The 25,451-nt window shown below is 41.6% G+C and overlaps 1 protein-coding gene across 1 annotated transcript in view; it reads left to right on the top strand.

Moving 5' to 3' along the window:
- Positions 1 to 25,451, top strand: part of LOC134291447 (potassium channel subfamily K member 10-like) — a 370,248-nt gene that overhangs the window by 329,571 nt on the left and 15,226 nt on the right. Inside the window, exon 7 of the mRNA XM_062859186.1 lies at positions 7,073 to 7,202. Coding sequence (XP_062715170.1) covers positions 7,073 to 7,202 — 130 coding nt within the window. The remainder of the gene's footprint in view (positions 1 to 7,072; positions 7,203 to 25,451) is intronic.

The raw sequence follows: 25,451 nt of genomic DNA, 5'->3' as shown, positions 1-25,451 counted from the left end.
TTGGAAAGCGATTTTGGGGGAAACGTAATCGCTTGCAAGTGTTTCTTTTTCAGCAAATACTTGTTGGAATAACGGTTTAGCAGAGATTGCCAAGCAACACTATAGTTCGCGGCGGTGATTGTCAGGGATTCAATTAGCTTCAGCGCATCGCCCTTCAGTGCGGAACGGAGATACTGGAACTTTTGGATGCAAGGAATATCCCCGGAAGAATGTATCAAGGAACTGAAGGAATCGTGAAACGTCAACCAGTCGTTCAGGTCACCATCAAATTGCGGCAGCGTAATCGTCGGAAGCTTCACGCCGATCGAGTGGGAAACTGCCGGTGCCGACGGAACCGCCGTCGATGTTGGGACTGCTGCGGGAGGAGGTTGCAGCGACGTAAGACCACCTTTAACCCGAAAATATTGCTCTTCTACCTTTGCCCTAATGCTCATATTGCTCTTCACGAATTCATTGGAATCATCGAAAGTTTCATATTCACCTTGAATGTCCTCGAAGTTCTCCATCAGCTTGTCCAATCTAGCCAATCGTATCGCTACCTCCTTGGTGTCTCGTTCGGGATTGAAGTTGATCAGGAACTCATCGATGCGGGCGATCGAGTCCATGATGTTCCGACGCTTGAGCTCCTTCTGCTTCATCTTCTTCTCCGACATAGTGTGCGCCGGACGACTTCCAAATGGGAGCTGTAATGATCGAGAGGACCCAGGAAGTACCGAAGGGGGAGGTATGAAAACTTGGACAGACACTCACCTGTGCCTGTCCAAAGACAGGCCTTGTGTTATATTAATAGCAGGAACCTCGAACACGATGTTGATCCACGGACGTGGATTATCCGCTCGCGTGCATACAAAGCGGCTCGGCAGAATGAGCGCAATCGGCCAACCGATGATTGGATAATTTAATTCACTTTAGCATCGGCGGTGGTACTATCACTGCAGCAACAGCAAGAACCAGTTTCAATCCAGTGGGGGGAATGGGCAACCATCCACAGCAACAGCAGCAACAACCTCGTGTCTCCCAGCAGCAATCACACCAGAAATGGACTGAAATCGATCCAAAAAACCACCAAGGAAGCACCGTACAATGGGGATGGAAAATAATGGACAGATACTCACATGTACCTGTCCAAAAACAGGCCTTGTATGGTTGTACGGTACTGCAATCCTTCGGGAAATCCTCCCGACGGGTGATGGGGTTAGGTGTTAGCGTCGAATTACACGATCCAGAAAGTGATTTTCACACACCCGTGATCCTGGTCACGGCACCAAAATGTTCTGAACGGGGTCGAAATCACGGGCGTAAATTTCGGTAGATCACTTGGACACAAACTGCGACGCGATTACTTATCGAAAACCGAGTTTATTTGCAAAAGAGAGTACACTTTATTTCATATGGCTGTGTTCACTGCGGTGGGTTTATTATAACTATCTATAACACTACTGTGCTGGTGACCGGTCTGGTTGGGCGACAGCGAAAGAGGAAGCTCAAAATCGCCTAATTAGCTTATAGAATGCGAGTGCGTTTTTTTACACAATAGACTGTGAGGGTGCGTTACAATACGCAATTTTGGTAGAAGCTGGATTCTATAGCAAGATTTAAATTTAAATATTGTGTTGAAATATTTCTAATCCTAACAACAACCAAGGCAGTAAAAGAATTAAGTAAAATCATAGATTTTTGAACATTTTTAATATACATTACTTGCACTTGAATACTTAAATTTCGTATATCTTAGTTAGATCAATAAGGATGCGTTGAACTTCAAGAATTCAATAAATATGTAAGTTTCCTTGAAGTTTAATAAAATGGCGAATAAATCGCTATATTGCCTTGTTATCTAACAAACAAAATAAAAAAAATAACATCATGCTACAAAAGAAGCTAATATTTAAAACTCATCGGTAATTTCATGTTTAAAATATAGATAAAAATATTTGTATAAACTTGTAGTTCACCACTACTTGTAAGAATGTTTGATTTCTACGTCGTTTATAATAATGTTTTCAATCTAATCTCGGTTAGGCCAAATGTGTTGAAAATATAAAAAAACAACTAAGTTATTTACAGTAAAGATTTTTAGTTACCTGGCAAATTATTATTTTTTTTATTCATTAAAATTATTACAGAGTTGTAACACATCTTGTAACTAAAAATTGATGTTATCACAAACGATATAGACATATATGTTTACAAGACAGAGCATTCAATATTATGTCTTCATCATCAACTTTTTCCAAAGCACTCTGCGGGCCGCATTCACCAGCTTCGAGGGCCGCACTTCTAACGCAATGTTGAACAGCAAGTTCGAAAGACCATCACCTTGCCGTAGCCCTCTGCGAGATTCGAAGGGACTCGAGAGTGTCCCTGTTACTCGAACTACGCACATCACTCGATCCATCGTCGCCTTGATTAATCGTATCAGTTTATCCGGGAATCCGTATTCGTGCATAATCTGCCTTAGCTGTTATCGATCGATTGTATCATACGCCGATTTGAAATCGATGAACAAGTAATGTGTGGGCACGTTGTATTCGCGGCATTTTTGCAACACCTAGCGGATGGCGAACATCTGGTCCGTTTTAGGGCGTTTACCCATGAATCCATCCTGATGTTGCCCCACGAATTCTCTCGCAATCGGCGATAGACGGCGGCATAAAATTTGAGTGAGTACCATGTAGGCAGCGCTTAGTAGTGTGATCGCGCGATAGTTCCCGCAATTCAACTTATCGCCCTTTTTACACACGATACCTTCCATTTACTCCTCTGGTAATACTTCCTCCTCTCAGATCTTTTTTTTAATAGAATGAGGAAATCTGTTGATTAGCAACACCGTAGAAAAACCTCATTCTGCACTACCTGACCTTGCTCCGCGGCACGCCCGTTAGGGATTACTTCGTAGAGGAGCGGGGGACTGTGCTTTCGCACTCTCGCTATCATCTGTCAGCCGTCACATACGGCATTTCTCTAGGGGGCCAACTCGACTAACTGTTGGTCGGCCCGCCATTTCCTCCTCTGGAGGTGAAGCACGATTGTGGATACCGTGGTCGACACGGCATTCCACTCGTCCACCCCCGTACACATCCTCTCTATAATGTTATCGGGAGTAGTATCCCTGCCGCATACCTCTAACATGCTCGATTTCTGCACCGCAAAACGCGGGCACTCGAAGAGCACATGTTCCGCCGTTTCCGCCCTGTTTGCGCACTCCGGACATGAGGGTGAATTTGCATGCCCGAACCTGTGCAAGTACCACCTAAAGCACCCATGACCCGACAGGAATTGTGTCAGGTGAAAGTTCACTTCGCCATGGGGCCTACACGTCCAGCGGGACATGCTCGGTATGAGCCTGGGTGTCCATCTACTCTTGGTTGAAGAGTCCCAGACTCTCTGCCATTTCACCCAGATCTTTTTTTTTTTTTCCTTCTAAACCATAGGGGGATAAATCTGCATGCGGTCACGCATTGTGCGAAAACGCGGGCACACGAACAAAACGTGTTCCGCCGTTTCCTCTAAACCATTGCACACTGGGCATTCGGGAGAATCCGCATGCCCGAAACGGTGTAGATACTGTCGGAAGCAACCATGACCTGTAAGGACCTGTGTCAGGTGGAATGAAACTTCCCCATGGCGCCTATTAATCCAACTATCTACCCTCGGTATCAACCTATGGGTCCACCTTCCTTTGGTGGAACTGTCCCACGCGCGCTGCCATTTGACCATAGAGGCCATCCTGACAGTCTTGCGTATGCCTCTTGTGCCGCGCATTTCGAAGCACTCCATGTCCTCACTGATAAGAATGCTGATAGGCACCATACCAGTAATGACACAGAGAGCGTCGTGTGACACGGTACGGTACGCGCTTGCAACCCTCAGACACATAAGCCTGTAAGTACTTTCCAGCTTCCGTCGGTAGCATTCAGTACTTAGCGCGGTACCCCACGCCGGGCCGCCATACCTAAGTATGGACGTAGCAACACTAGCCAGAAGCTTGCGCTTACTGGCGTACACCGCTGAGCTATTGGACATCATCCGGGACAGTGCCGCAATAGCTGTGGAGGCTCTTTTACAGGCATAATCGACGTGGCTACCGAAGGTAAGCTTGTCGTCGATCATCACGCCCAAGTGCTTGACAGAGCGCTTCGACAGGATAGTGCACTCTCCTACACTGATCTCCGTCTGCTGCGCCGACTGCATGTTGTTAACAACCGTCACCTCTGTCTTGTGGTGAGCCAGCTCCAGTTTTCTGGACCGCATCCACGCCTCCACAACCTTGATCGAGTGGTCGGTAGTCAACTTCACCTCCTCGATCGTTTCACCGTAGACTTCGAGCGTAATATCGTCGGCAAATCCAACGATCACCACTCCCACTGGGTACTCTAACCTCAACACCTCGTCGTACATGACATTCCATAACACCGGACCCAGGATGGAACCTTGCGGGACTCCTGAGGTTATGTGAAAGCACTTCCGGCCCACCTCCGCGTCGTAAACTAGTACGCGATTCTGGAAGTAGCTTCCGAGAATCTTGTACAAGTACTCCGGTATCCCCAGACGCAGGAGCGCATCGGCAATAGCAGCCCAACTGGCGCTATTAAATGCATTCCTTACATCCAGAGTCACTACCCCGGAGAAGCGAATTCCCCTCCTCTTAGGCTCGAGTGCTTTCTCGGCGGTTTTTGTAACCGACAAGATAGCGTCTACGGTGGACCTCCCCTTCCGGAAGCCATACTGGTTGCTCGAGAGACCATTTACGCCCTCAGTGAACTTCAACATTCTATTGAGGATGATCTTTTCGAGCACCTTCCCCGCCGTGTCAATCAAGCATATTGGTCTATATGCCGACGGGTCTCCGGGTGGTTTCCCCGCCTTTGGCAATAGTATCAGGCTCTGCCTCTTCCTCACCCAGATCTTGGTAATGACCCAGTGTAGTGCTCTCACCAATGCCTCTCCACCAGTGTTTTAGTAACTCGCTTGGTAGTTGATCTGCGAAGTTGCGGGGATGTAGTTCGTCGTAAATTATCCTGTCACATCCTGTGAAACCTAGTGACTTGCAATTCCATGTTCCAAGTTTCCAACCGTAGTCCTTATTTCGTGGCGTGGGTCTTTGTCGATTGTAGTTTCTCCTATGTTATTTGCAATGGGGATTCTAACGGGTGGCTTATTGGGCCTATGCCAACTATCCTGTCTCGCCGGAGGGTCATCGTGACAGTTCTGTTTAACGTCCCAACCAACACTGGGACGACCACGCTGATGGGGCTACCACCTTGGATCTAGCTGGACGGGGTGCAGCGTTTCTTACTCAGCCGCTGGATGTCAGTGCAGATGCTGTTTGAGCCGCACCTCCTTGGTGAACAGACGCTCGGGTCGTATCTCCTCAATCTAGCTGAAGTCAGAAGGACAACAGTGCCGAGGCTGCACTACCAGCTAAGCACACAACTCTTAGCTGGCGGTCTTTGTTATCGCTTGACCCGTGGAAGCATGAGGTAGGAACTTGTGAGTACCAGAGTTCAAAGACGCTACTGAAAAAAGTTCACGTATTTCGCCAATCGTCCCACCGTGCAGCCCCCTATGGGAACTCAGCTCAGAGCCGGATCAGCTCTATGTTTTCATCTGACCTTACTCCTACCCTTTTAGTGGCCTAAGCTAGTTACAGGTCGGGGACATACTGTACGGCCTTGCTACGATTTCATGGGACGATAGACATCGCCGACATTAGCCAATCCACCGTTTCAGGTTAGTGTCACCCAACCCATGCGGTGCCATGCCGCTTGCACATCGTTGCTTCCGGATGTGTGGATTTTCTGAAGATGTTCAGCAGAGCATAGGCTTACTGCGCTTGAGTTACCTGTGTGCAACCGAAGCTCGGTCACCTCCAGTGGGTAATAGAGTGCATCATTGGGTTTGGCACACAATATAAATTGCCATTGGGGGCTTCAAATAATTACGCTAAGTTGAACATAGAAAGACCATATTCCAATAGAAACGTAAAGCCAGAAAAAAATTTAAATAGAAAGTATACAACCCGCAGATTTTGAAAAAGTATTCACTAAATTAGTGAATTTCCGGGTATGGCTTACCAGACTTCAAATACTTCACACGCGGATGTGGCTTCTGAATCAACATGGAAATGAAAACCACTTCCGTCGAAGCAACGCATTGTTTGTAATTGAATAGAGCCAGTCCATAGACTCGTACCACTAGAAATGTCCTCTAGGTAGAAGTGCGAAAGAAAACTTTAAATCAGTTAATAATTTATGGCAAAAGGAAACCGACGCTAGATACTTTTCCCAAACCAATTCGCCACTAAAAAAGAACGCTCACTTCTCTTCTAAGTAACGAACAGCGTTAGCGAGCGGGAATCTTTCTTACGTAACGGCAATGTTTCACTGTCCCATAAAACTTTTCCCCAAAATTCGCCCAGCGCTTTCATTACGATTGTGCGCTGAATAGGGAACCGCAACGTAAAATAAAATCATCCATGCAAAACCCACTGACTGCCATCGCGTACCAACCAGCAGCACCAGCAACCGCAATGGCAACCAGTCTGAGCGTGATAGATCTGGAATTTATGCTGCTAGCCATTATCCATAAAACATGTAATCCATTAACTTTTTTTGTTCCGATGAACCTTTTTTACGCCGGGTCGCTTGGCCTCCACCGACGCTACGTACTATGCTGCTAAACACTTTCCCACGGTAAGCAACTCATTCTATGCACACGCCCTCTGGGCTTTATTTAAATAGTTTTACCCCTGCGTCGATATCCATGACAAACGATATGATTCTACTAAATCTACTACCCCAGCACAATCTAGATATGGAATAGCGATAAACAACTCCTAACTCAAGGACGTGCAGATGTGGGAGGAAGATACATACATCGATACTCTCTCTAGTTTTATTTTATTACCAATGTTTACATCCCTTTTTGGAACGATGTGGCGATGGCTTGGGGAGCATTTTCCAATAAATTCATCCTTCCACCCCACATTTCACGAAACTCATTCGACAGCATGATTCAGTGTGTCTACAACACAAAAAAAAAATCTTTTTCTTTTTCCTATATTTGGCAGGACACCATCTTGAGAGCAGTGAGAGCCTCCAAGGCGCAGCAAGTGACGAATGTCCAGAGCAACGCCAAACCCTACAAATGGACCTATGCTTCGGCATTTCTATATTCGCTGACGCTGATCACCACTATCGGTAAGTTTTTCGTATATAGCTGTGTATGATTTTTTTTTATTTGAGTGGAATTTCATTGCGGCAATATAGACAAATTGAATCATGAGACTGGCAAGCAAATAGAATGGTCAATTCGGGAATGGACGTCTTGTCAATTCTATTTGAATATCCATTTCGTTGAATATACTAAATAAACCAGACTTGTTCTTGTTCGATGTGTACCATATTACTGAAGAATCAATTCGTTGCACAGTGGAAAAAATAGGTATAAAACGCGAATAAATTCAATATCTCTGCTCGGTGGTTACGTACAAAAGGCTGAATTACGAAAGGCTGAAATAACAAAAGGCTGAAACATGAAGTCTAAAATTACAGAAGTCTGAATGCAGCAAAAGGCTGAAACAGTTTCGGCTCAGTTTCGAAACTAGGGCCCATGCTGAGGGCTACGCGTACGATTCGCGATCGGACCAAGAACTTTTCATTATGAAAATTTTCTTGACTCCCTTTGGCATTGAGTATCTTCGTGCCTGTTACACGATATGCCAAAGCTGAGAAGAGCCCAAGTATCAGAACTAGCTGAATAATAGTTTCTAAAGCTAAAGTTTGCTTAAGAATCCACTCTTATACAGAAAAAATGTTTGTTGGGACAGGCTCGATCTCAGTTCGGGCGTTACTCCAAGAAAAGATGTGCTTATATATGCATTTTCGAATTATCAGCCTTTTCAATTTTCAGCCTTTCGTATTCAGCCTTTTGTTCATTCAGCCTTTTGAAATTCAGCCAGGAAAAAGTGACAAGTAATGCATTATAGATTATAGTGATCAACTTTACCCTCCTGATGATATACTACACCCCAGAAACCCCGGAAACCAACAATAAGAGAAATTGCAGGAAGAACCATGTTGGTCCAAAAATCCTTGTAGGAGTTTTATGATAAACTACTAGAAAAATAATAGAAAAAATCTCACGAGGAGCTCCAGGAGGAACCTAGAGAGCACTCTCCAGGATTTCAATAAGACTTTTGGTAGGATCAGTATGAGAGTACGAGTAAAATTACTAGGAGATCAAGTAGTAATCCGAGCAAGGATTTCAGAAGGAAATTCTTATCGTTTCAGTATGCACGCCTGTTGGGTATAAAAAAACTGCACCGCGCTCGCACTGTATACAACGAGCGAGTTTTTTTTGGTAGTGTTGTAGTTTCTAAAATGTAGCGCGTCCTGTAGAGTTAATATGCATTTGGAGAAACTCTTCTAGTGGATGAACGGCATTGTGAATTTTTCAAAGAACACCAGCAAAAAATCCTCAAAGGAACTCTACATACTCAAAACAAATTCGTGGGCTCGGCAAAATCGCACATAGCCATCTGCTTAGCAAAATCTTTAACAAGAATATGAGTTGAATTTCAGGAGGCATCCCTGAGACCGTCCATCATTGCTTTGTTCAGTCTAGTAAGCTTCCCAGGAAAGCCGTTTTCGTTCATGATTCACCATAGCTCTGTACGGTCGATACTGTCATATACCGCCTTCATTTCGATGAACAGGTGATGTGCTGGGACCTGATATTCATGGCATTTCCGAAGGATTTGTCGTACGTTAAAGGTCTGATTCGTTGTCGATTGGCCATCGATGAAGCCGACTTCACAACTTCCCACGAACTCATTCGTTTTAGATCACAGACGACGGCAGATGATCTGGGATAGCACTTTGTTAGCGGAACTCAAATTGGTGATCGCTCTAAAGTTCTCACATTCCAAATGGGGCAGATTACCTCTTCTTTCCACTCGGTAGCTTTTCAGTTTCCCAAGTCCTAGCTATCAATCGTTACAGACAGGTGGCCAACTTTTCTGAGTCCATTTTGATGTATTCAGCTGCGATATCATCTTTACCAGCTACGTTCTCCCAGCCATTCAGCTGCTCAACCCTTCGATCACCTAACGTCCGTTTGGCAAAAGGCTTCCATCCTTATTTCTGCATAATATTATGTATTTCAGCACCACAAAGCCGTTGCGGGAACTTTCGTGTTTCTCAAGGACGGCATAGCAGTTCCATTTCCTCGCACTCCGGTTCTTCTAGGTGGCTCAATTATTTTTCTACCGAAAGAAACAGGTCTGCTATTTCCGCTTCTGTTTGTGTTGTTCCACATTCGTGCCAACGCTGCCACGAGATTCTGCGCGTATGCTGAGGCGATACCGTAAACCGGGGTCAAATTGATCACTTTAAAACAGCTTTTGCTGATAACGTGAGCACCAATTCAAATTTCTGAAAAATCAGTACTGGATGGACCTCTAAAAATCTACGTGACACAAATTTGGTTCAACATATTTTAACATAAAGTTAAATAACTTCAAACCCGAAAAAGTGAAAATATCACATTGGGGTGAACTTGATCAGCATACAATTAAACATCAGTTGAAATTTAAAACTGCTTTTTCACTTATTTTTGATCTTCTGATTACGAATAAGCGCCAAAACTCTTACAACTTGTAAATATGCAGTTAAAAGCTAAATTAACTTTTGAAATTGATACGAAACCGCGTAGGCAATTTCCTATGAAATAAGCGAGTTCAGCCACATTAAATTACTTTTTAAACAAAATCTAACAGTTTAACAACTTATTTTTCGAATGAATGTAATCTATTTTGTACCGCTTGATTCCGCCATATTTTCCTTATCCTTTGACAGATACGCGTATTTCGACTACCACTTGTAATCTTCTTCAGTGTCAGTTATCCACAGAGGGTTCGAAAATTCGGTACAAGAACTTATTCTTGTCCAGAATAACTATATTACATCGTAAAATAGGCTCCATAAAAATATAAGCACAGAAACTTCATAGGTAATACTAGTGGCAATCAATTGTTTAGTACCAACGGTTTCCTCTAAGTAAGAATCACATTGAAAAACCTCAAAAAAGTCAATTTGACTCCGGTTTACGGTACCCCGTTATTTCTGTCGCTTAAAGTTGTGCCGTTGCAGTCCAGACTTTCTTGATGATGGAAAGGTTAGAGCGCATTTTTACCATCAGCAGGTAGTGATCCAGAGGCGATGTTGGTACCATAAGTCCTGATGTCGATAATTTCGGAGAAGTGTCCGTCAATCATACACTGAAAGCAGCTTTGTAGTGAAAATTTCTACAATAGGGGTTCAATTAACAGACTCGCACCAACGCTTTTCAGCCGAAGTGTCTTCATATTTATTATAAGAATAAATGTAGTATTTTTGACTATTTTTTGAGTTTCTATTGAGGTTGTTGTCTCTACTATTGAATGTACAATTCGTCAGTTCAATATGCAACCGAAAGTAGTCATTTTGACTATTTTCAATTTACTGCAGCGTGACAGTATTTTTGTTGTATTACATTGTAATTTAGAATAGACCTTCCACTATTTGACATAATTTTATTTTATTATTATTATAACAAAAATTATACAAACATTACATAACATTTACTTTAAATGCTGCCACGATTGGCACATATCAGCAGCTTCTTGACACCTAATAATACTTGGTGAGATTATCCGAGGTTACCAGCCAGCAGCCTTCGGTTGTGTATCATGGAGCCCTTCCGCACCGGCCGACTGCCTGAAATTTTCAGGAGCTGTTCAGTATCATCAGTTCTGAAAATAGCACGGCAATCATTAAGAAACTGAAACCAACTTGTTTCATATAGGCTGATGTAAACTTACCTTGTGAGACTAGAAATTCTCTTGATCAGCTCGGATAGTCATTAAATGAACTAAATGATAAAGACCATTATTGAGGTCGTCGTAATCCGGACCGGAAGGTGACCACATCAGCATCTAAAATGAAAAAGTAGCAAGCGAATAACATAAAATTATAGTTTCATGTGAAACATTAACTTACCTTCAACAACCTTTTGTATTTATTTTTGAAATTCTTAAACCATTAATTATCGACTATGTTCTAGTATCTTAAACAATGGTGTTTTCTAATAAAAAGTTGGATAACAATGAACTTTATCTCTAAAGAACTGTAAACAACACAAGTATTTGCGTGTCAACAAACACCTGACAACATTACTAGTAAATTTAACCACAAAATAACTACGGTTACATTTTGTTGATAGAATATATTTAATACTACCACAGGCATGGTAAAATAGAGAGTGTGGTATCACCGAACTATGACTATTTATTATTTTTACCATAAGGATTGTTGTTTATACTATCAAATGTGCTCGCGCTAAGTTGGTGTTTTGAAAACACTGAGCGGTTATTTTTTCCATACAATCACGATGGAAAATTGGTTCAAAACAACAATTTTTCTCTCAACTTCACTGATTTCATGGTATATTTAACAAAATTTTATACTTGTGAGTTTAACCCTAAAAGAGAAACCTTCATGGCCTCAGTTTCGTCACCTCGCTGAGTGTGTTCCATTAAAGACGAGCTCTGAAAGGCGGCTGGGGTCCAAATGGACCCCAGGTATCCCTTTTAGGGTTAAGAACGCGTTTGTCGTTCAGATTACAATGCAATTGATTTCAGTGTAACATAGTCGATTGACAATTCCATTTGCTGTGGTGATTTCCAGGCGTAACGACAAGGGAGAATATTTTGGAAAAAAATATGATTATCAGAAAACAGAATTTTCAAGTTTTGAAAAAAAAACAATAGGGGTTCTCACTAAACAGATTAAATTGCTGCGTAAGCCATGAATTTCTGCTTATTTGAAATGTTTCATGATTTTGCGCATGAAATAATCAAAAATTGCCTTGGTGATCGCGACGTTTAATCAGTTTAATCAGTTTACGCTGTTAAGTGAATCCCCCTAATGTACAGGGGATGGCCAAAATGTTTGGGATAGACAACTTTTTTTCTCCCACAAAAAAATTCAACATGCTGTAACTTTTCATAGAGTGCATAAAAAAATCTCAAATTTTGACCGTATGTCAACCTATTATATGTGCATCATTGGTACAAATTTGGGCTCGATTGATTAATTTTTCGCGAAGTAAGAACCGTTCCGGTAAAACACTAATATTTAGACAACTATTTTTTGAACTGTCACATCTCGGAAACCAGTGAACAGAATTGAATGAATTTTTTAACATTTATCAACAATATATTGATATTTAATACGACGTTTTAAAATGTAATACTTTCTCACGGCGGATTAAGTTATACCGGGTTGAAATTTGTACCCATATAGAGGAAAATAAGTCAAATTTACAATACCACACAAAAATTACTAAATGTGCTCTTCCTTCAATCTAAATAGACTCTAATATATCTGATTAGAGATAACTTGAGAACAAAAGTGGAAAATCTTTGGATATCAACACTAAAATTTATTGACATTTTTTCGAGAAAAATCCAAAAGGTAACTTTTTTGACGTTTAAAAAGTACCTATGTTTTCATAGTTTGTGAAGCATTCACATATTGTTAGTGTACGTTCAAAATTTTATTCAATTCACTGGTTCACTGGTTTCTGAGATATGACAGCTCAAAAATGAGTTGTCTAAAAAATAGTGTTTTACACGAACGGTTCCAACTTTGCGAAACATTAATCAATCGAGCAGAAATTTGTACCAATGATGCACATATAATAGGTTGACAAACAGTCAAAATTTGAGATTTTTTGATGCACTCTATAAAAAGTTATAGCATGTTGAACTTTTTGTGAGAGAAAAAAAGTTACCTATCCCAAACATTTTGGCCACCCCCTGTAGCTGCTTAGCTTGGAGTAACCTCTATCAAACTGCTTAGGCCATGAAATTCCATCTTACCTGTACTTTTGAATACCTAGGTAGTCTCCTCAGCAGCATGGAAATTCGATCAATTTCGTCCTCTATAGCACTGACATAATCTGTTCTTTGTTGCCATGCCTACGCTCTCCTTGCCATGCAGGTGCGTATCGAAGTGCTGCTTCCACCTTTCAATCACCTCAACCGTCCTTACCCCTGTAGGGGAACAAAGCCCAAAATGCCAAGATGGGCCAAAATGGCCCAACTCTTAAAAGGCAAAAGGTTATTGCAACCATAACAAATTTCAAATGCTTCATAGAAAATCAAAAAGCGCTCCATAAAGAATGAACATATGTTCCATGAAAATGTGCAATGTTACCCATAAATAATTGAAAACGTTCCATACTTTATAAAAAATGTACCGGTAAAAGATAAAATTTTCTCATTAAAAGTGAAATTTTGCTCCAATAAATAATACTGAAATGCTCCATAATAAAATGAAAATGCTCCATAGAAAAATGCAAACGCTTCATAAAAAAATAAAATTGTACCCACAGAAAATTGAATATTGCTCCATAGAAAAATTAAATTGCACCATAAACAATTGAAATTGCACCATATAAAATATACAAATGCTCCATAAGTATTATCAAACTGCACCACATAAAATACAATTTGCTCCATAAAAAAATAAAAATTCTCCATAACTTTAAACATTTGCACCACTAATGCAGTGCAATGTAAAACAATTCAGCCCTGTCGAATTAAATTATGAGTATATGCTATCTATGGAGGATTTTCAATTTTTCATGGAGTAATTCATATTTTCTTTGGTGCAGTTTGATAGTACTTATTGAGAGTTCATATATTTTCTATGGTGCAATTTCAATTTTTTATGGTGCAATTTAATTTTTCTATGGAGCAATATTCAATTTTCTATGGGTACAATTTTATTTTTTTATGGAGCATTTGCATTTTTCTATGGAGCATTTGTATTTTTCTATGAAGCATTTCAGTATTATTTATTGGTGCAAAATTTCACTTTACATGAGAAAATTTTATGTTTTACCGGTACATTTTTTATAAAGTATGGAACGTTTTCAATAATTTATGGGTAACATTGCACATTTTCATGGAATATTTGTTCTTTCTTTATGGAGCGCTTTTTAAATTTTCTATGGAGCGTTTCTATTTGTTTATGGGTGCAATAAATAGACTGCCCTCTTAAAACCATTCCTGAATGGAACTTGATCATTACTATAGGTGAATGGTGGTGTCAAGATATGTTTGCATCGAACGTTCTTCTAGAAGCTAGGCCACCAAACTCACGAAAAATCTTTTGATTTCCCAATGAAAATTGGCAACTTTCGGTTTTTCGTGCTTGCAATTAAGGCGAAACTGGAATCATTTTTTCATTTTTTCGATTTTTGATTTTTTATTAAATAACGAAGCAATATTTTCAAAATCGGTTTTCGTGCACACGTAGAGTATGGATCAAGGTATCTTCTGAATTTTTTGAGGTGGAAAATGTTTTCCATTTTCGCAGAAACCATTTTTTCGAGTTATTTGAAATTTTGTTCAAAAATGGTTGCACGAAAACCGCCAAAGGGCCCATATAGCCGAGGCGGTAAACGCACGGGTATTCAGCATGACCATGCTGAGGGTGACGGGTTCGATTTCCGGTCGGTCCAGGATCTTTTCGTAAAGGAAATTTCCTTGACTTCCTTGGGCATAGAGTATCTTCGTGCCTGCCACACGATATACGCATGCAAAATGGTCATTGGCAGAGGAAGCTCTCAGTTAAAAACTGTGGAAGTGCTCATTGAGCTGAGAAGCAGGCTTTGTCCCAGTGAGGACGTTACGCCAAGAAGAAGAAGAAAACCGATTTTGAAAATATTGCTTCAGTATTCAATAAAAAATCAAAAACCAAACAGTGAGGAAATGCTTCCTGTTTCGCCTTAAGGTTTTCTGGTGATTTTATTACCAGTCAAGTGTTTCCAACGAGACTGAGGCACACATGGAGGCGCATGGTTGTTGATGTCTACGCTTTCCATGCTGGGGGTCATTCAAATATTATGATCATCGTTTTGCGGGGATGGGGGTAACACTCCATTTATTGAGCATACGAAAAAAGCGGGACAGAGGGAAAAGGAGTCGGAAATGCCCGAAAACTGATGGACGTAATTTTTAAATGTTTTCATAAAGTGGCATCTTACCCCATGGCAGATGGTCTTTTTGCACCACTTCCGTTTTACGAATCAGTTTTTAAAATCGCTGAAAATGCAATAGTTTAGTGACTAGTTGCTGTTACCACTTTGAAAGCCTAAGAAATGAGGTTAATTGAGGGGGTTAGAAGCAAAGGGGTGCAAGTGACAAAAACCCACTTTCGAGTAAATGTGGTTTAAAGTTTTTCTCCAATTTTTCATCCCATACAAAATGTATGGAGTTTCTAAATCGACCCAATTTTCTACGATTTATTGTAATTTTTCTAATCATCGTAAAAACAATCTTAACCCTTCAGCGTGCGTCCTGAAAGGTTAAAAAAGCTCCTGAAAGCTTGAAATGTGAAGAATTTTTTGATATGCTCAGCTCAAAATCGACAAAATGGTCACTTACACCCCTTTGATTCTGGGCCCCTCAATTATCATTGAAAACGATGAAAGTTTGAAAAATGGCATCTTACCCCACTTGACCCTACATTTTAGCACGTGGCACGGATCCGTGGCGGGATGCGTTGAGCCACCGTTCCAAATTCCCTAGCAATAATATCCATGTCTTCCGCAAATCAAATAAATTGGACAGGCGGTGTACTTAAAAAGCTATTGATTAGGCGCATTAATCATCATCTCATCGTTTTATAAAATCAGCTACAGAGCGATGTTCCAACAATTTTTCGATCACGGGGTTATACGTAATTTTTTGATCTCGAAGCTGTTAAAATAAACTGCATATCACTGACCAAATTTAACGCATGGATTATAACTAAGCTTTGATTTTCTTATCGTACATCAGTAGAATTGTGAGAATGCTTGCTAAAAAAAACTGCCGAACAAAGATGAAGCAGAATTGTATTCACAGCCGGCGTATTGTTGGTAGCACACGTGTTACGTAAAAGGGATGCTTATCTGAAAATCGTAGCTTGTGGTCTTGTAGTAAATAGATAGCAATATTTCATTGCCATAAGCGAAAACGCTAAGCTTCTTTGAAACAACTTTTTATCTAATTCAAAGCTCCATTTAAAGGGTTGTTATCAGAATATTCTCACTCACTTTCAACCATGGCAACCATGCAGGATGGAAATCTCAAAGCGTTTCCTCCATATAATGGCAGCCATAAACGAATTCCGCTATACTTCCACTCCATAAAAACGAGCTACAAAACTTCCGTCCCTCTATTTGGAAAAGTAAGCACCACATGTCGAGAACTCAACGCCATTCGCCGCTGCGGCTAAGTAGCATTAACAAGAAACTTTATATAGTTTGTCACCGAGAAAGAGGAGAAAAATTCTGTCTGCTCAGTAGACACGAGCCCAGCTAATCCACAACCCATGGCGTGTTGCTATAGCAAAACTTTTATTTCAACCTTCACACTCAACTTTCATACGACGACGGCGACGGTGGCGACGCCCGTCATCGTAAGGATCAAAATAACCTATACAGAAGGTGGTGGGAAGATTCCTCACCAGTGAAAACAAGTACCGGAACGCGCGGTAGCATTTCTAATGAAATGGAAAAGTGGGACAAGAAGGTCCCGTCGTCGTCGTCGTCGCCTTACATAAGAAGCTTATCTTCAGCTCTCGTACACGACACACAACAAGCAGGGATGATGGTCGATCTTATAATGTTCAACATCCCGGATGTTAGATCACCCCCCCGCAACGGAGGTTGATTGCACCACCTACGGCGCTACTGTACAGCTTATCAACCCCACCAGCCAGCCGAAAGACATTCCACTTGGGCAGCAGCTAGGGATTCTTCAAGTAGGCGTCAAGATTTATAGTATCTCACCAGCCATCAGTGTTCCGGTGTGTGTCGTCTGCCTGCACAGAGATGTACCATGCTAAGTCTTACTTAGAAGCTCATCACGTGCATTTGCACGTTTTGCCAAGGAAAGAAAATTAATTATGTAGGGCCATCACCGTGGCCATGGTTGTATAAAGTTATCCTTCTTGCTTATAGTAGACATATAAACACACTATGCTCCAGGCAGGTGAATGCTTGCGATTGTAAAAGATGAGCAGTTTAATGCAATTTCTGTAAGTTTTACAAGTTATAACTATATATACCAAAAGGTCTTAGGGGGAAACAAAAGCTTCGATTCGCAAATTCGGAAACAACGAGTTCGATTTGTTATAACAATTTAGAGCAAAGTAAGACAAGTTCGTGTTGAAGTTTTCGAGCTCAAATTTAATTGATTCTTGCTGGTATCAAGTTTCTTAGATTTTTTTTTTCGAATAAAAGTCATTCGTTTCAAAAACTATGAACATTTATGAAGATTTCGAAAAGTTAAGACAAAATGTTGGATTGGATCAAAATTTTTGCTCCTTACCAACTTTTCTGAAGAATTCGCACTGATTCCAAGAAAGGTTTTAACTTGTGCTAGGTACACTACGCATTTTGTTATTCACAACTCGAGCGCGATAGTACTGGCAATGGTTGTTGACGTAACATCTTTCAAAACATGGGGTCTTTTTTTTTCCTTCTAGGGGGATAAATCTGCTCAACAGACACCCTAACAGGAAGGTTAGGGTAGTGTGGGGTTACGGCCGTCTTCTACAACACTAGTAAAAGCCAGGACTACTCTCTCCTCGACCCACTAAAACACATTCCTATGGTCGCCAAACCCTACGTCTCTCCGGAACCACCAAGAAGGTATTGCTTCAGAGAGGGGCTAGTGAATATCGCACCCTCAAGGTTAGCTGCCGTAGCCTAGCAGCAACGAACATCGATGACTCGCTCTGGAGAGTGCATCACGGTAACATGCTGGCGCTTAGCCAGTTTCCCGAGTGGTCCTCGCCACTCCCTTTGTCCTCGGAAGGCGGGCAGGGTCGACCCCGCCCGCGCCCAACTGCTTGGCAGACATCAAGAACTGATGCCCACGTGCAACCCGATCTGACCTGCCCGTAAGGAAGGGTATCACTACCCTTCAGGCCCTATCAGATGCACCCGAAGGTTGCAGACAGCAGGGTCTCACCTACCCCGACCCTTGCCGGGGACTTCTTTCCAACCACGGGCTCAGATCCAACCCAGTAGACTGACGCCACGACAGCACCGCTACCGGGACTTCTTCTCCGCGGCCACTTAATCGCTGTAAGGGTCGATCTCGACCGCAGGGCACCGGTATGACCTACGAAGCCGACTTCGAACCCCTGGACCACCTCTTGTACTACATCTGGACTAGCCATTCTCCGAGACCACGCGCCACCTCCTCTGTAGCTCCCAGACGATATGGGGTCTGCAGTTAGCCTAGTGGTTAAGGCTATGGACCGTCAATCCAGAGACGGCGGGTTCGACTCCCGTTCTATGCAATGGCAGGCAAAGGAAGCCCTTCAATTAATAACTGTGGAAGTGCTCAAAGAACACACTAAGTTGAAGCGAGGCAGGCCAAGTCCCAGTTGGAACGTAGAGCCATAAAGAAGAAGAAGATCTATCAAAGCAATATGCCTCATGCTTGCTAGATCTACCTACTGAAGCATATTGTGTACTAAATTACGTACAGTCAGCGAGTCTCTGACCTCCTGGAAAACTGCCTGAAAAACTAGCTTTTCAACATGCTCCATTTCTCCACGACAATCGCAATACTTCTGAAACTTTTTGAAATTCCACTGAAATTTCCCTAAATCAGCCTGAAACACCTCTTAAGCCCCTTATGAACCCTAACTTACCGGAAACTCCGTGACATCCAATGAAGCTCTGCAAAAATTATAACTCTTTAGAAATCCGTTGTAAGTCTCTGAACCTCTTGCGACCCCCCGGAATTCCCTGCAGTCGCTCTGAAACCCTCTAAAGTTTCCTGTCATTCCTGAAATCCCATAAACTTGAAACTCTCTGAAATCTTCATTAAATCCCTTTGAAACCACTTTGTGACCTGTCTTACCTTACTGGTCAGAGGCATGAGCGACCTCTGCTGTACATAGTAGTCGTCTCTATTCTGATTCTTCCATGGAACCCTTTGCCATCATGAACTTTGTCATGACACTTTAATAAATAATCCGATTTGCCTGGCTTTAATCGGATGTTTATTTTCGCCGTCGTATAATAATATCATCAGCGAAACCATACAGGGGGCATCCATAAAGTACGTCACGCTTTCTGAAGTGTGACAAGCAATGTATTAAGTATAGGAAAAACCCGTACGAAGGGAGGAGGGGGGGGTTGAAAATTCCCATTTTTTGGTTTGAAGTACTAAATGGATGTCCCTACACTTAATTTTGAAGAGTTGTAAAATGTTGAATTAGTTAATTCTGGGTTAAAAGAACAAAATTAAGCGAAGAACGCAAATTTCTATCCATACCGAGGTTCCATTGTAAGCTGATTAATTTCGTCCCACAGTGACATTTTCAATTTTTTGTTTTTAAAGTTTTTTAACATATAAAAAATTTACTCCCGTAGTTTTACAGAGACTCACTGATTTTGCCTCAAGTCTCTAAACAATATTTAAATTGCTACTTATGTTATCCACAAAAGTTGTTTTGAAGTAATCAATTTGACCCCGATTAGTACCGTAAACCTTCTTGGCATTTTACCCAACATATGCTTATCGTTCTATTTCGTTTGTGTAAGCAATACTTTTATGATACTCAATACCATTGAACTTAATATATTTTGTTGAGTGGAATAGTGCAATATAAAATGTACAACTAAGCATACTAACTAACCAACCCACGGTCTACGAATAATTGACGTCTAATAAAAAAAATAGCAGCATGAACTATATCTATACTGAAATTGATTGCAAGTAGTCCTGCTGAAGTATGAAGCCTAGTAAAGATCCTATTCAAAAACCATTTTCCGTAATTGCAAAATCGAAACTCGTGTTGAAAAAAGTCATCATTTTGCAAAAAGTTTTTAGTGTACAAAAAGAGGACAGCTTTTTTAAAGAAATTAACATTTTTTATACGGACTTTGACCGAACGTGATACTTGGTTATTTTCGAATCAACGACCATATTCGAACATGTCGTATGTCAAAATTTATATTCCGTAAAAATGCCAATTTACCCGATCAAATGAGTAGAACGAAAACATAATTGGGAAAAGCGAAATTTAATAACGGTAATGGCGGCAAAAGCCGATTTACCGTGGCAGCCGTTCCAGAGCCAGCAGCAACAGCGCGTCATGCCACAGTGAACCGAGCGTAACAAATTAGTGTTGCACCAAAATCCTTTTAACATTTGGGCCTGGGCCTAGGCTTGGGCTTCGGCAGGAGGAGATGGGCTGGTTGGTTTGGTTCACTAGCAGCAGTATTCCTACCACCACTTGGGCAGATACAAAGGCACGTTCTTGTGCATGATGTATGTACGTGCAGGACTAGATGAGTGAGGAGGTGGAATCACCGTGTCATTGACTGTATGTAAGCCGGATGTGTAAGGACTGTGGATGTCGTACAGGATGCACCGGTGGAAAATTTTGAAAAGTATAAGGCGAAGTACCTTTCGGATGAAAACGTTTTACCCAGCCACTTTGCGCTAGTAGTTGTCATGTGAAAAACCAGATACTGCAGCTAGAGAACGACTTTCAACAGGACCGGGCAATTTGTTTGCTTCGTAGACAATACAGATATTAGCTTAAGATGTATAGTGGTACTCTGGGCGTCGTCTCCGAATTAGGTCACCGCTCGATAGAACGAGTACTCATCTGAAGACTGCTAGAGAAGCAGTAAGCAGTCATTAAAGGTATTCATCGGTTTATTTATTTTAAATTCAAGTTAGAAAATTTCAGTGTCGCACTCTGTACTCATGTTCCACGAATGCCTTTGGGAAACACGCCGAGGACTTTTTTTCTCCTACCTATCAGTCTCTAGTGTGTTCGTTGCCTTCCGGTAACATGACAGTCGATTTCGGCCCCTGATGTGATGTGCTGCCTCCGTTTTACTCACATGGCAAAATGAATGACTACACGTATGTCGGTGGCGCAGCGGCGGCAATGGTGGCTGCAAAAGATATAACTTTCTGGAAGCGGAATGTTGATTAAAATTTAATTTAATTCCCGTCTGTAACCTCCGTTTTGGTTGGGCCTGGACGATACCGCATCGCATCGTCTGCCCGCCCGAGCGTAGGGGTTCTACCTTAAGCCTTCCACTTTTCTCCGTCACTCGAAATATGATTTTAAACGGCACGGAAAATTTCAACGCACAGGTTTTAAGAAAATTGCTTTCGGCTCGGCTGTTGCGGTTTAACCGCAACATTAAATGTTGTTATAATTTGTTGCCAGCGGTGGCTGCATCGCTGTCTACATTGCCTTGGCTCAGATTTGGGACGTTTATATCGTCTTGAACAGGGACCGTTTTAATTCCATTGTTAAATTCATTATTCAACATGTTTTGATTTCGCCAGAGAATTGCTACATGAACTTCAATTTGGTTTCATTAGAGTCACAAAGCATACCATATAACTTTCAATTTAAATTAATGCACGAATGGACTACCGACCTGCATGTTTTGCCAAAACAACGCTTGAAAAACATTCCACAATAATGTATTTAAAAGATTCAAAATATTGCACTCTAGTGGCGTGTATTAAACCGATTCCCCCTATGTTTTTTTTTATGAAAATCTAAATGCTATCGCAACTCATTAAGGAAGATGCGAAGATTCGAGCATTATGATTCCAAAGTACTCATATGTGTAAAAATATAACAAGGTGTATATTTAACTGAATACTATAACAATGATAAACTGATAAACTATTCTTTCTAGTTTTGTCCTTCAGGGATAAGTTGGCTTTGAAACCAAACCAAAGTTTTTTTTTGTTTTTACAATCATAGGCTGAATTTCCGAATTATACTAACGTTGGGAAATAAATGAGGGGCCCAGAATCAAAGGGGTGTGAGTGACCGTTTTGTCTATTTTGAGCTGAGCATATAATAAAATTATTCAGATTTCTTGCTTTCAGGAACTTTTTTAAGATTGTTTCTACGATGATTTGAAAAAATTACAGTAAATCAGAGAAAATTGGGTTCATTTTGTAACTTCATACATTTACTATGGGATGAAAAATTGATCAAAAAATGTAAACCTCATTTACTCGAAAGTGTGTTTTTGTCACTTACACCCCTTTGGTTCTAACCCGCCCAAATATCTTCTTAATCGGCAACTTCATTTCAATGTGATTTTTTTTACCTTCAATTATTAGTGACATTTCTATTGCTGGTTGCTTTCAAAGTTAGATTTTTGATTGAAGATATGAAACAGACACACCCCAAATTTTCAAGAGCACACCTCTGAAGAAGCAACTGACGGTTTCCGCTGAACAGTTGATCGATTGGTTACCCGCTGGTGGTGACCAATCGATCAACTTTTCAACGCAAACCGTCAATTTAGTCTTCAAGTTTGTGCTCTTAAAAAATCGGGTGGGGCTTCGTCATATCTTCACCTTCAGCTACGTTTAGCATTCAAAGAACTTTTTCCACGAGCAGAAACCCACGAACCTGCATAACTGGGCACACTGCATGATTTCACTTTTTTTTTTTTACTTATTCGTTTATTTGGAAGGCTCGGGCGCCACATGGGCATAACTGAGCCGAAATCTTTTGTTTTTACAATGGTTTTACGTTTTACAATTTATTACTGCCTTAAAACTATGTTGATTTCACTTATCGTCACACTTTCATACTGTGCGTATACAGATCGATTTGGTGGGCACAGTGCAATATGTTTTGTTTTCAAGTTTTCAACCGACCAACAGGAGGAAGATTGTTTGTTTCCGAATAAGAAAACTGTTCTGCTGCAAAAACTGCTTGTTTTCAGCGAAGGAGTATTCTTTTGTAGAATGGATCCGTAAGTTGTATCCCCAATCAAAAATGATGCTCTATGATGAATTATCTCAATAAAGACCTACCGACAAAGACCTGGAAAGTGAAGAGTACTTCGGTGAGCTAATTGAATCAAACATTTCCACAGGGCGCATACAAGCAGAGACTACGTGTTTTACTTCCAAGCAACATTCTACCAAAGGTCTCCCGAAGTCAACTCCGTCCTGGACAACTCTTCACTGAGGATATCAATGAAGGTTCGGTCGATGACGGCCCGATGTGTATCTGGGATGTAGCAAGCGAAACATCATGTCAAAAATGAGTAACACAATGACGTTTCGGCGTGGAGTTTAAAACGAAAACCTGATTTTGCAGCATATATGTGATGCTGAAAAATCAAACAAAGAAGAAACTGTATACTAAATATCCCAAGCAACACACATGGTTACGGCAGCGTATGTAAGGTTTGCACAGAAGTCACTGTGACTTACTGCGCAACACTTACATGCGCTGCCGTGACTGTTTTGTAACCATGTGTGTTGCTTGGGATCTCTATAGAAATATTTATAGAATCTATAACTATAGTAACACAGCTCGCGTACTACGGTCATGGCGTGGCAAGATAATGAAGGTATAAGTTCAGCGGGATCTTATTGCTCCTCACAACCGGAATCAATAAGAGGCAACTTCTACGCGTGATGACTCTGTTCTTGCGACGAGACAACGCATCCAGAAGGACATTACAGCTCCTGGTTACTGTGGACAAATTATATAAATTCGTCCCTCGCTCACGAGCACGGTCGCATGAAGCATGTCAAAGCACCTCCTCTTGAATTATCGAAATGTTTTCGGTGGGCAGCTGAATCTGAATCTGCAAGAGTTTATGTCGTTCACCAAGAAATGATCTGGCGATATTAGTCAATTCTAGCAAGAACTTTGGACTACCCAATCAACCATTTCAAAGACGTTTTGACTCCCGTAATGCGGACAATTCCAAAAGTTTTGAGAATCTCGGACCTTCGCACAATTCCCAGAACATGTATCAGACTAGTCTTCCTAATTTAAACCTTCCGCGTCAGCCGGAAAGAGCAACTTCGGTGGAGATCACCGGTTACCAGCGTCGGCTCCAACGGGTAGCCGATTGGAAGTATGCTGGGAATGACGAAGGAATGGGACTCATCGAATTTTTGGAATGTGTCCACCATTACGCTGAGTCAGAACAAATATCCGAGGCAGAACTGTTTAGCTCGGCAATGCATTTGTTCACCGGTAACGCGTTGGCTTGGTTTCAAGCGATGCGTTCCCAGAAGCGGTTCTACAACTGGAACCACCTGGTGTGCGAGTTGAAGGCGAACTTCGTGCACCCGGAACTTGATGCTGCGCTGAGGATGAAAGCGTCTCAGCGGCGACAGCAGAGGAATGAATCCTTCAAAGATTTTTGTCTTGAGATGGAGAAGATCTTCCGTGCTATGCCTACGCCGCTAAGTTCCCACGAGAAGCTAGACATCCTCAAGTGAAACCTGAGGCCTGATTACAAACAGATACTCGTCTTCAAGCCGGTGAACACATTGTCCGAATTGATGCTCATCGGAAAGACTATAGATGCTTCCAAACCCTCCATTTACCAAAAAGTATTTGGGGTTCCCAAGGAAGTATCTACTATTTCAATTAAGCCTGCCTACAATGGTTCTAGACAGAGCCAGCAGCATCAACGACCTCGTGGCAATGGAAATGGGTAAAAACCAAGGATATAACAAGAATAGCCCTCCATCGTCACCAAAACGAAATAGACCACCACCTCTTCGTTTCAAAGAAACGGGAGGTCGACCCGAAAGAAATCTCCGAGAGAAGACTAGCCCAACCCCTAAATCTCCACAGTCGCGACAAGAAGGCATACTATGTTTGAGCTCCCTGGTGGACAAACACCGTCCGCCACACTTGGGAGTGTGCTACAACTGCGGAATTCAGGGGCATGGACATGAAAAGTGTTCAAAGCCCGAGCGTGTTTTCTGCGTACTGTGTGGATTTAAGGGATTTGAAGCTTCTCGCTGCCCTTTTTGCTTGCAAAATGGGATTAGATCCAACTAAACAAGTCGAAAATCTAATCTCTGTAATTCTTCAAAGAAAAGCTCTCGTAGCACCTATCTGTGCCAATCCTTCAAGTGTTGTTTCCATTAATTTTTTCATAACAAATGTTCCCAAATTGATACCGTGGGAGTGAATGCTAATTTTTACTTCAAAGATAAACTTTCCAATTACTTTGATCCAGGCATCCGTTGCTTGCATATTGCTCAACGATGACCTGCAAGTAGATATCAGATTCAGTATGAGGTTGTGGGAAAAGTTAGTGGAACACCAGGGAGTGTCCGATTCCATAATCCTGGCGGCAGCCGAAGACTGTCAAACATTGGCTTGACAACTACGGTTGTCACCACTAGGACACAGTGGTGTTTACACTAGCTTTAATGACAATACTCACCTGAAGAATAATGGTGTCGCCCACACAGCCTGATTGAGCCGTTGCAGGGAGACAGCAAATTTTCCCAAGCCAGCGTGAATAACATCGATTGTCCTACACTTCTTGGCGAAATTTCCTTA

This window comes from Aedes albopictus, chromosome 3, assembly GCF_035046485.1.
Source record: "Aedes albopictus strain Foshan chromosome 3, AalbF5, whole genome shotgun sequence".
In the NCBI taxonomy this organism is placed as follows: Eukaryota; Metazoa; Arthropoda; class Insecta; order Diptera; family Culicidae; genus Aedes; species Aedes albopictus.
The sequence above is the reverse complement of the archived record's forward strand: the minus strand, read 5'-3'. Positions and strand labels throughout refer to the sequence as shown.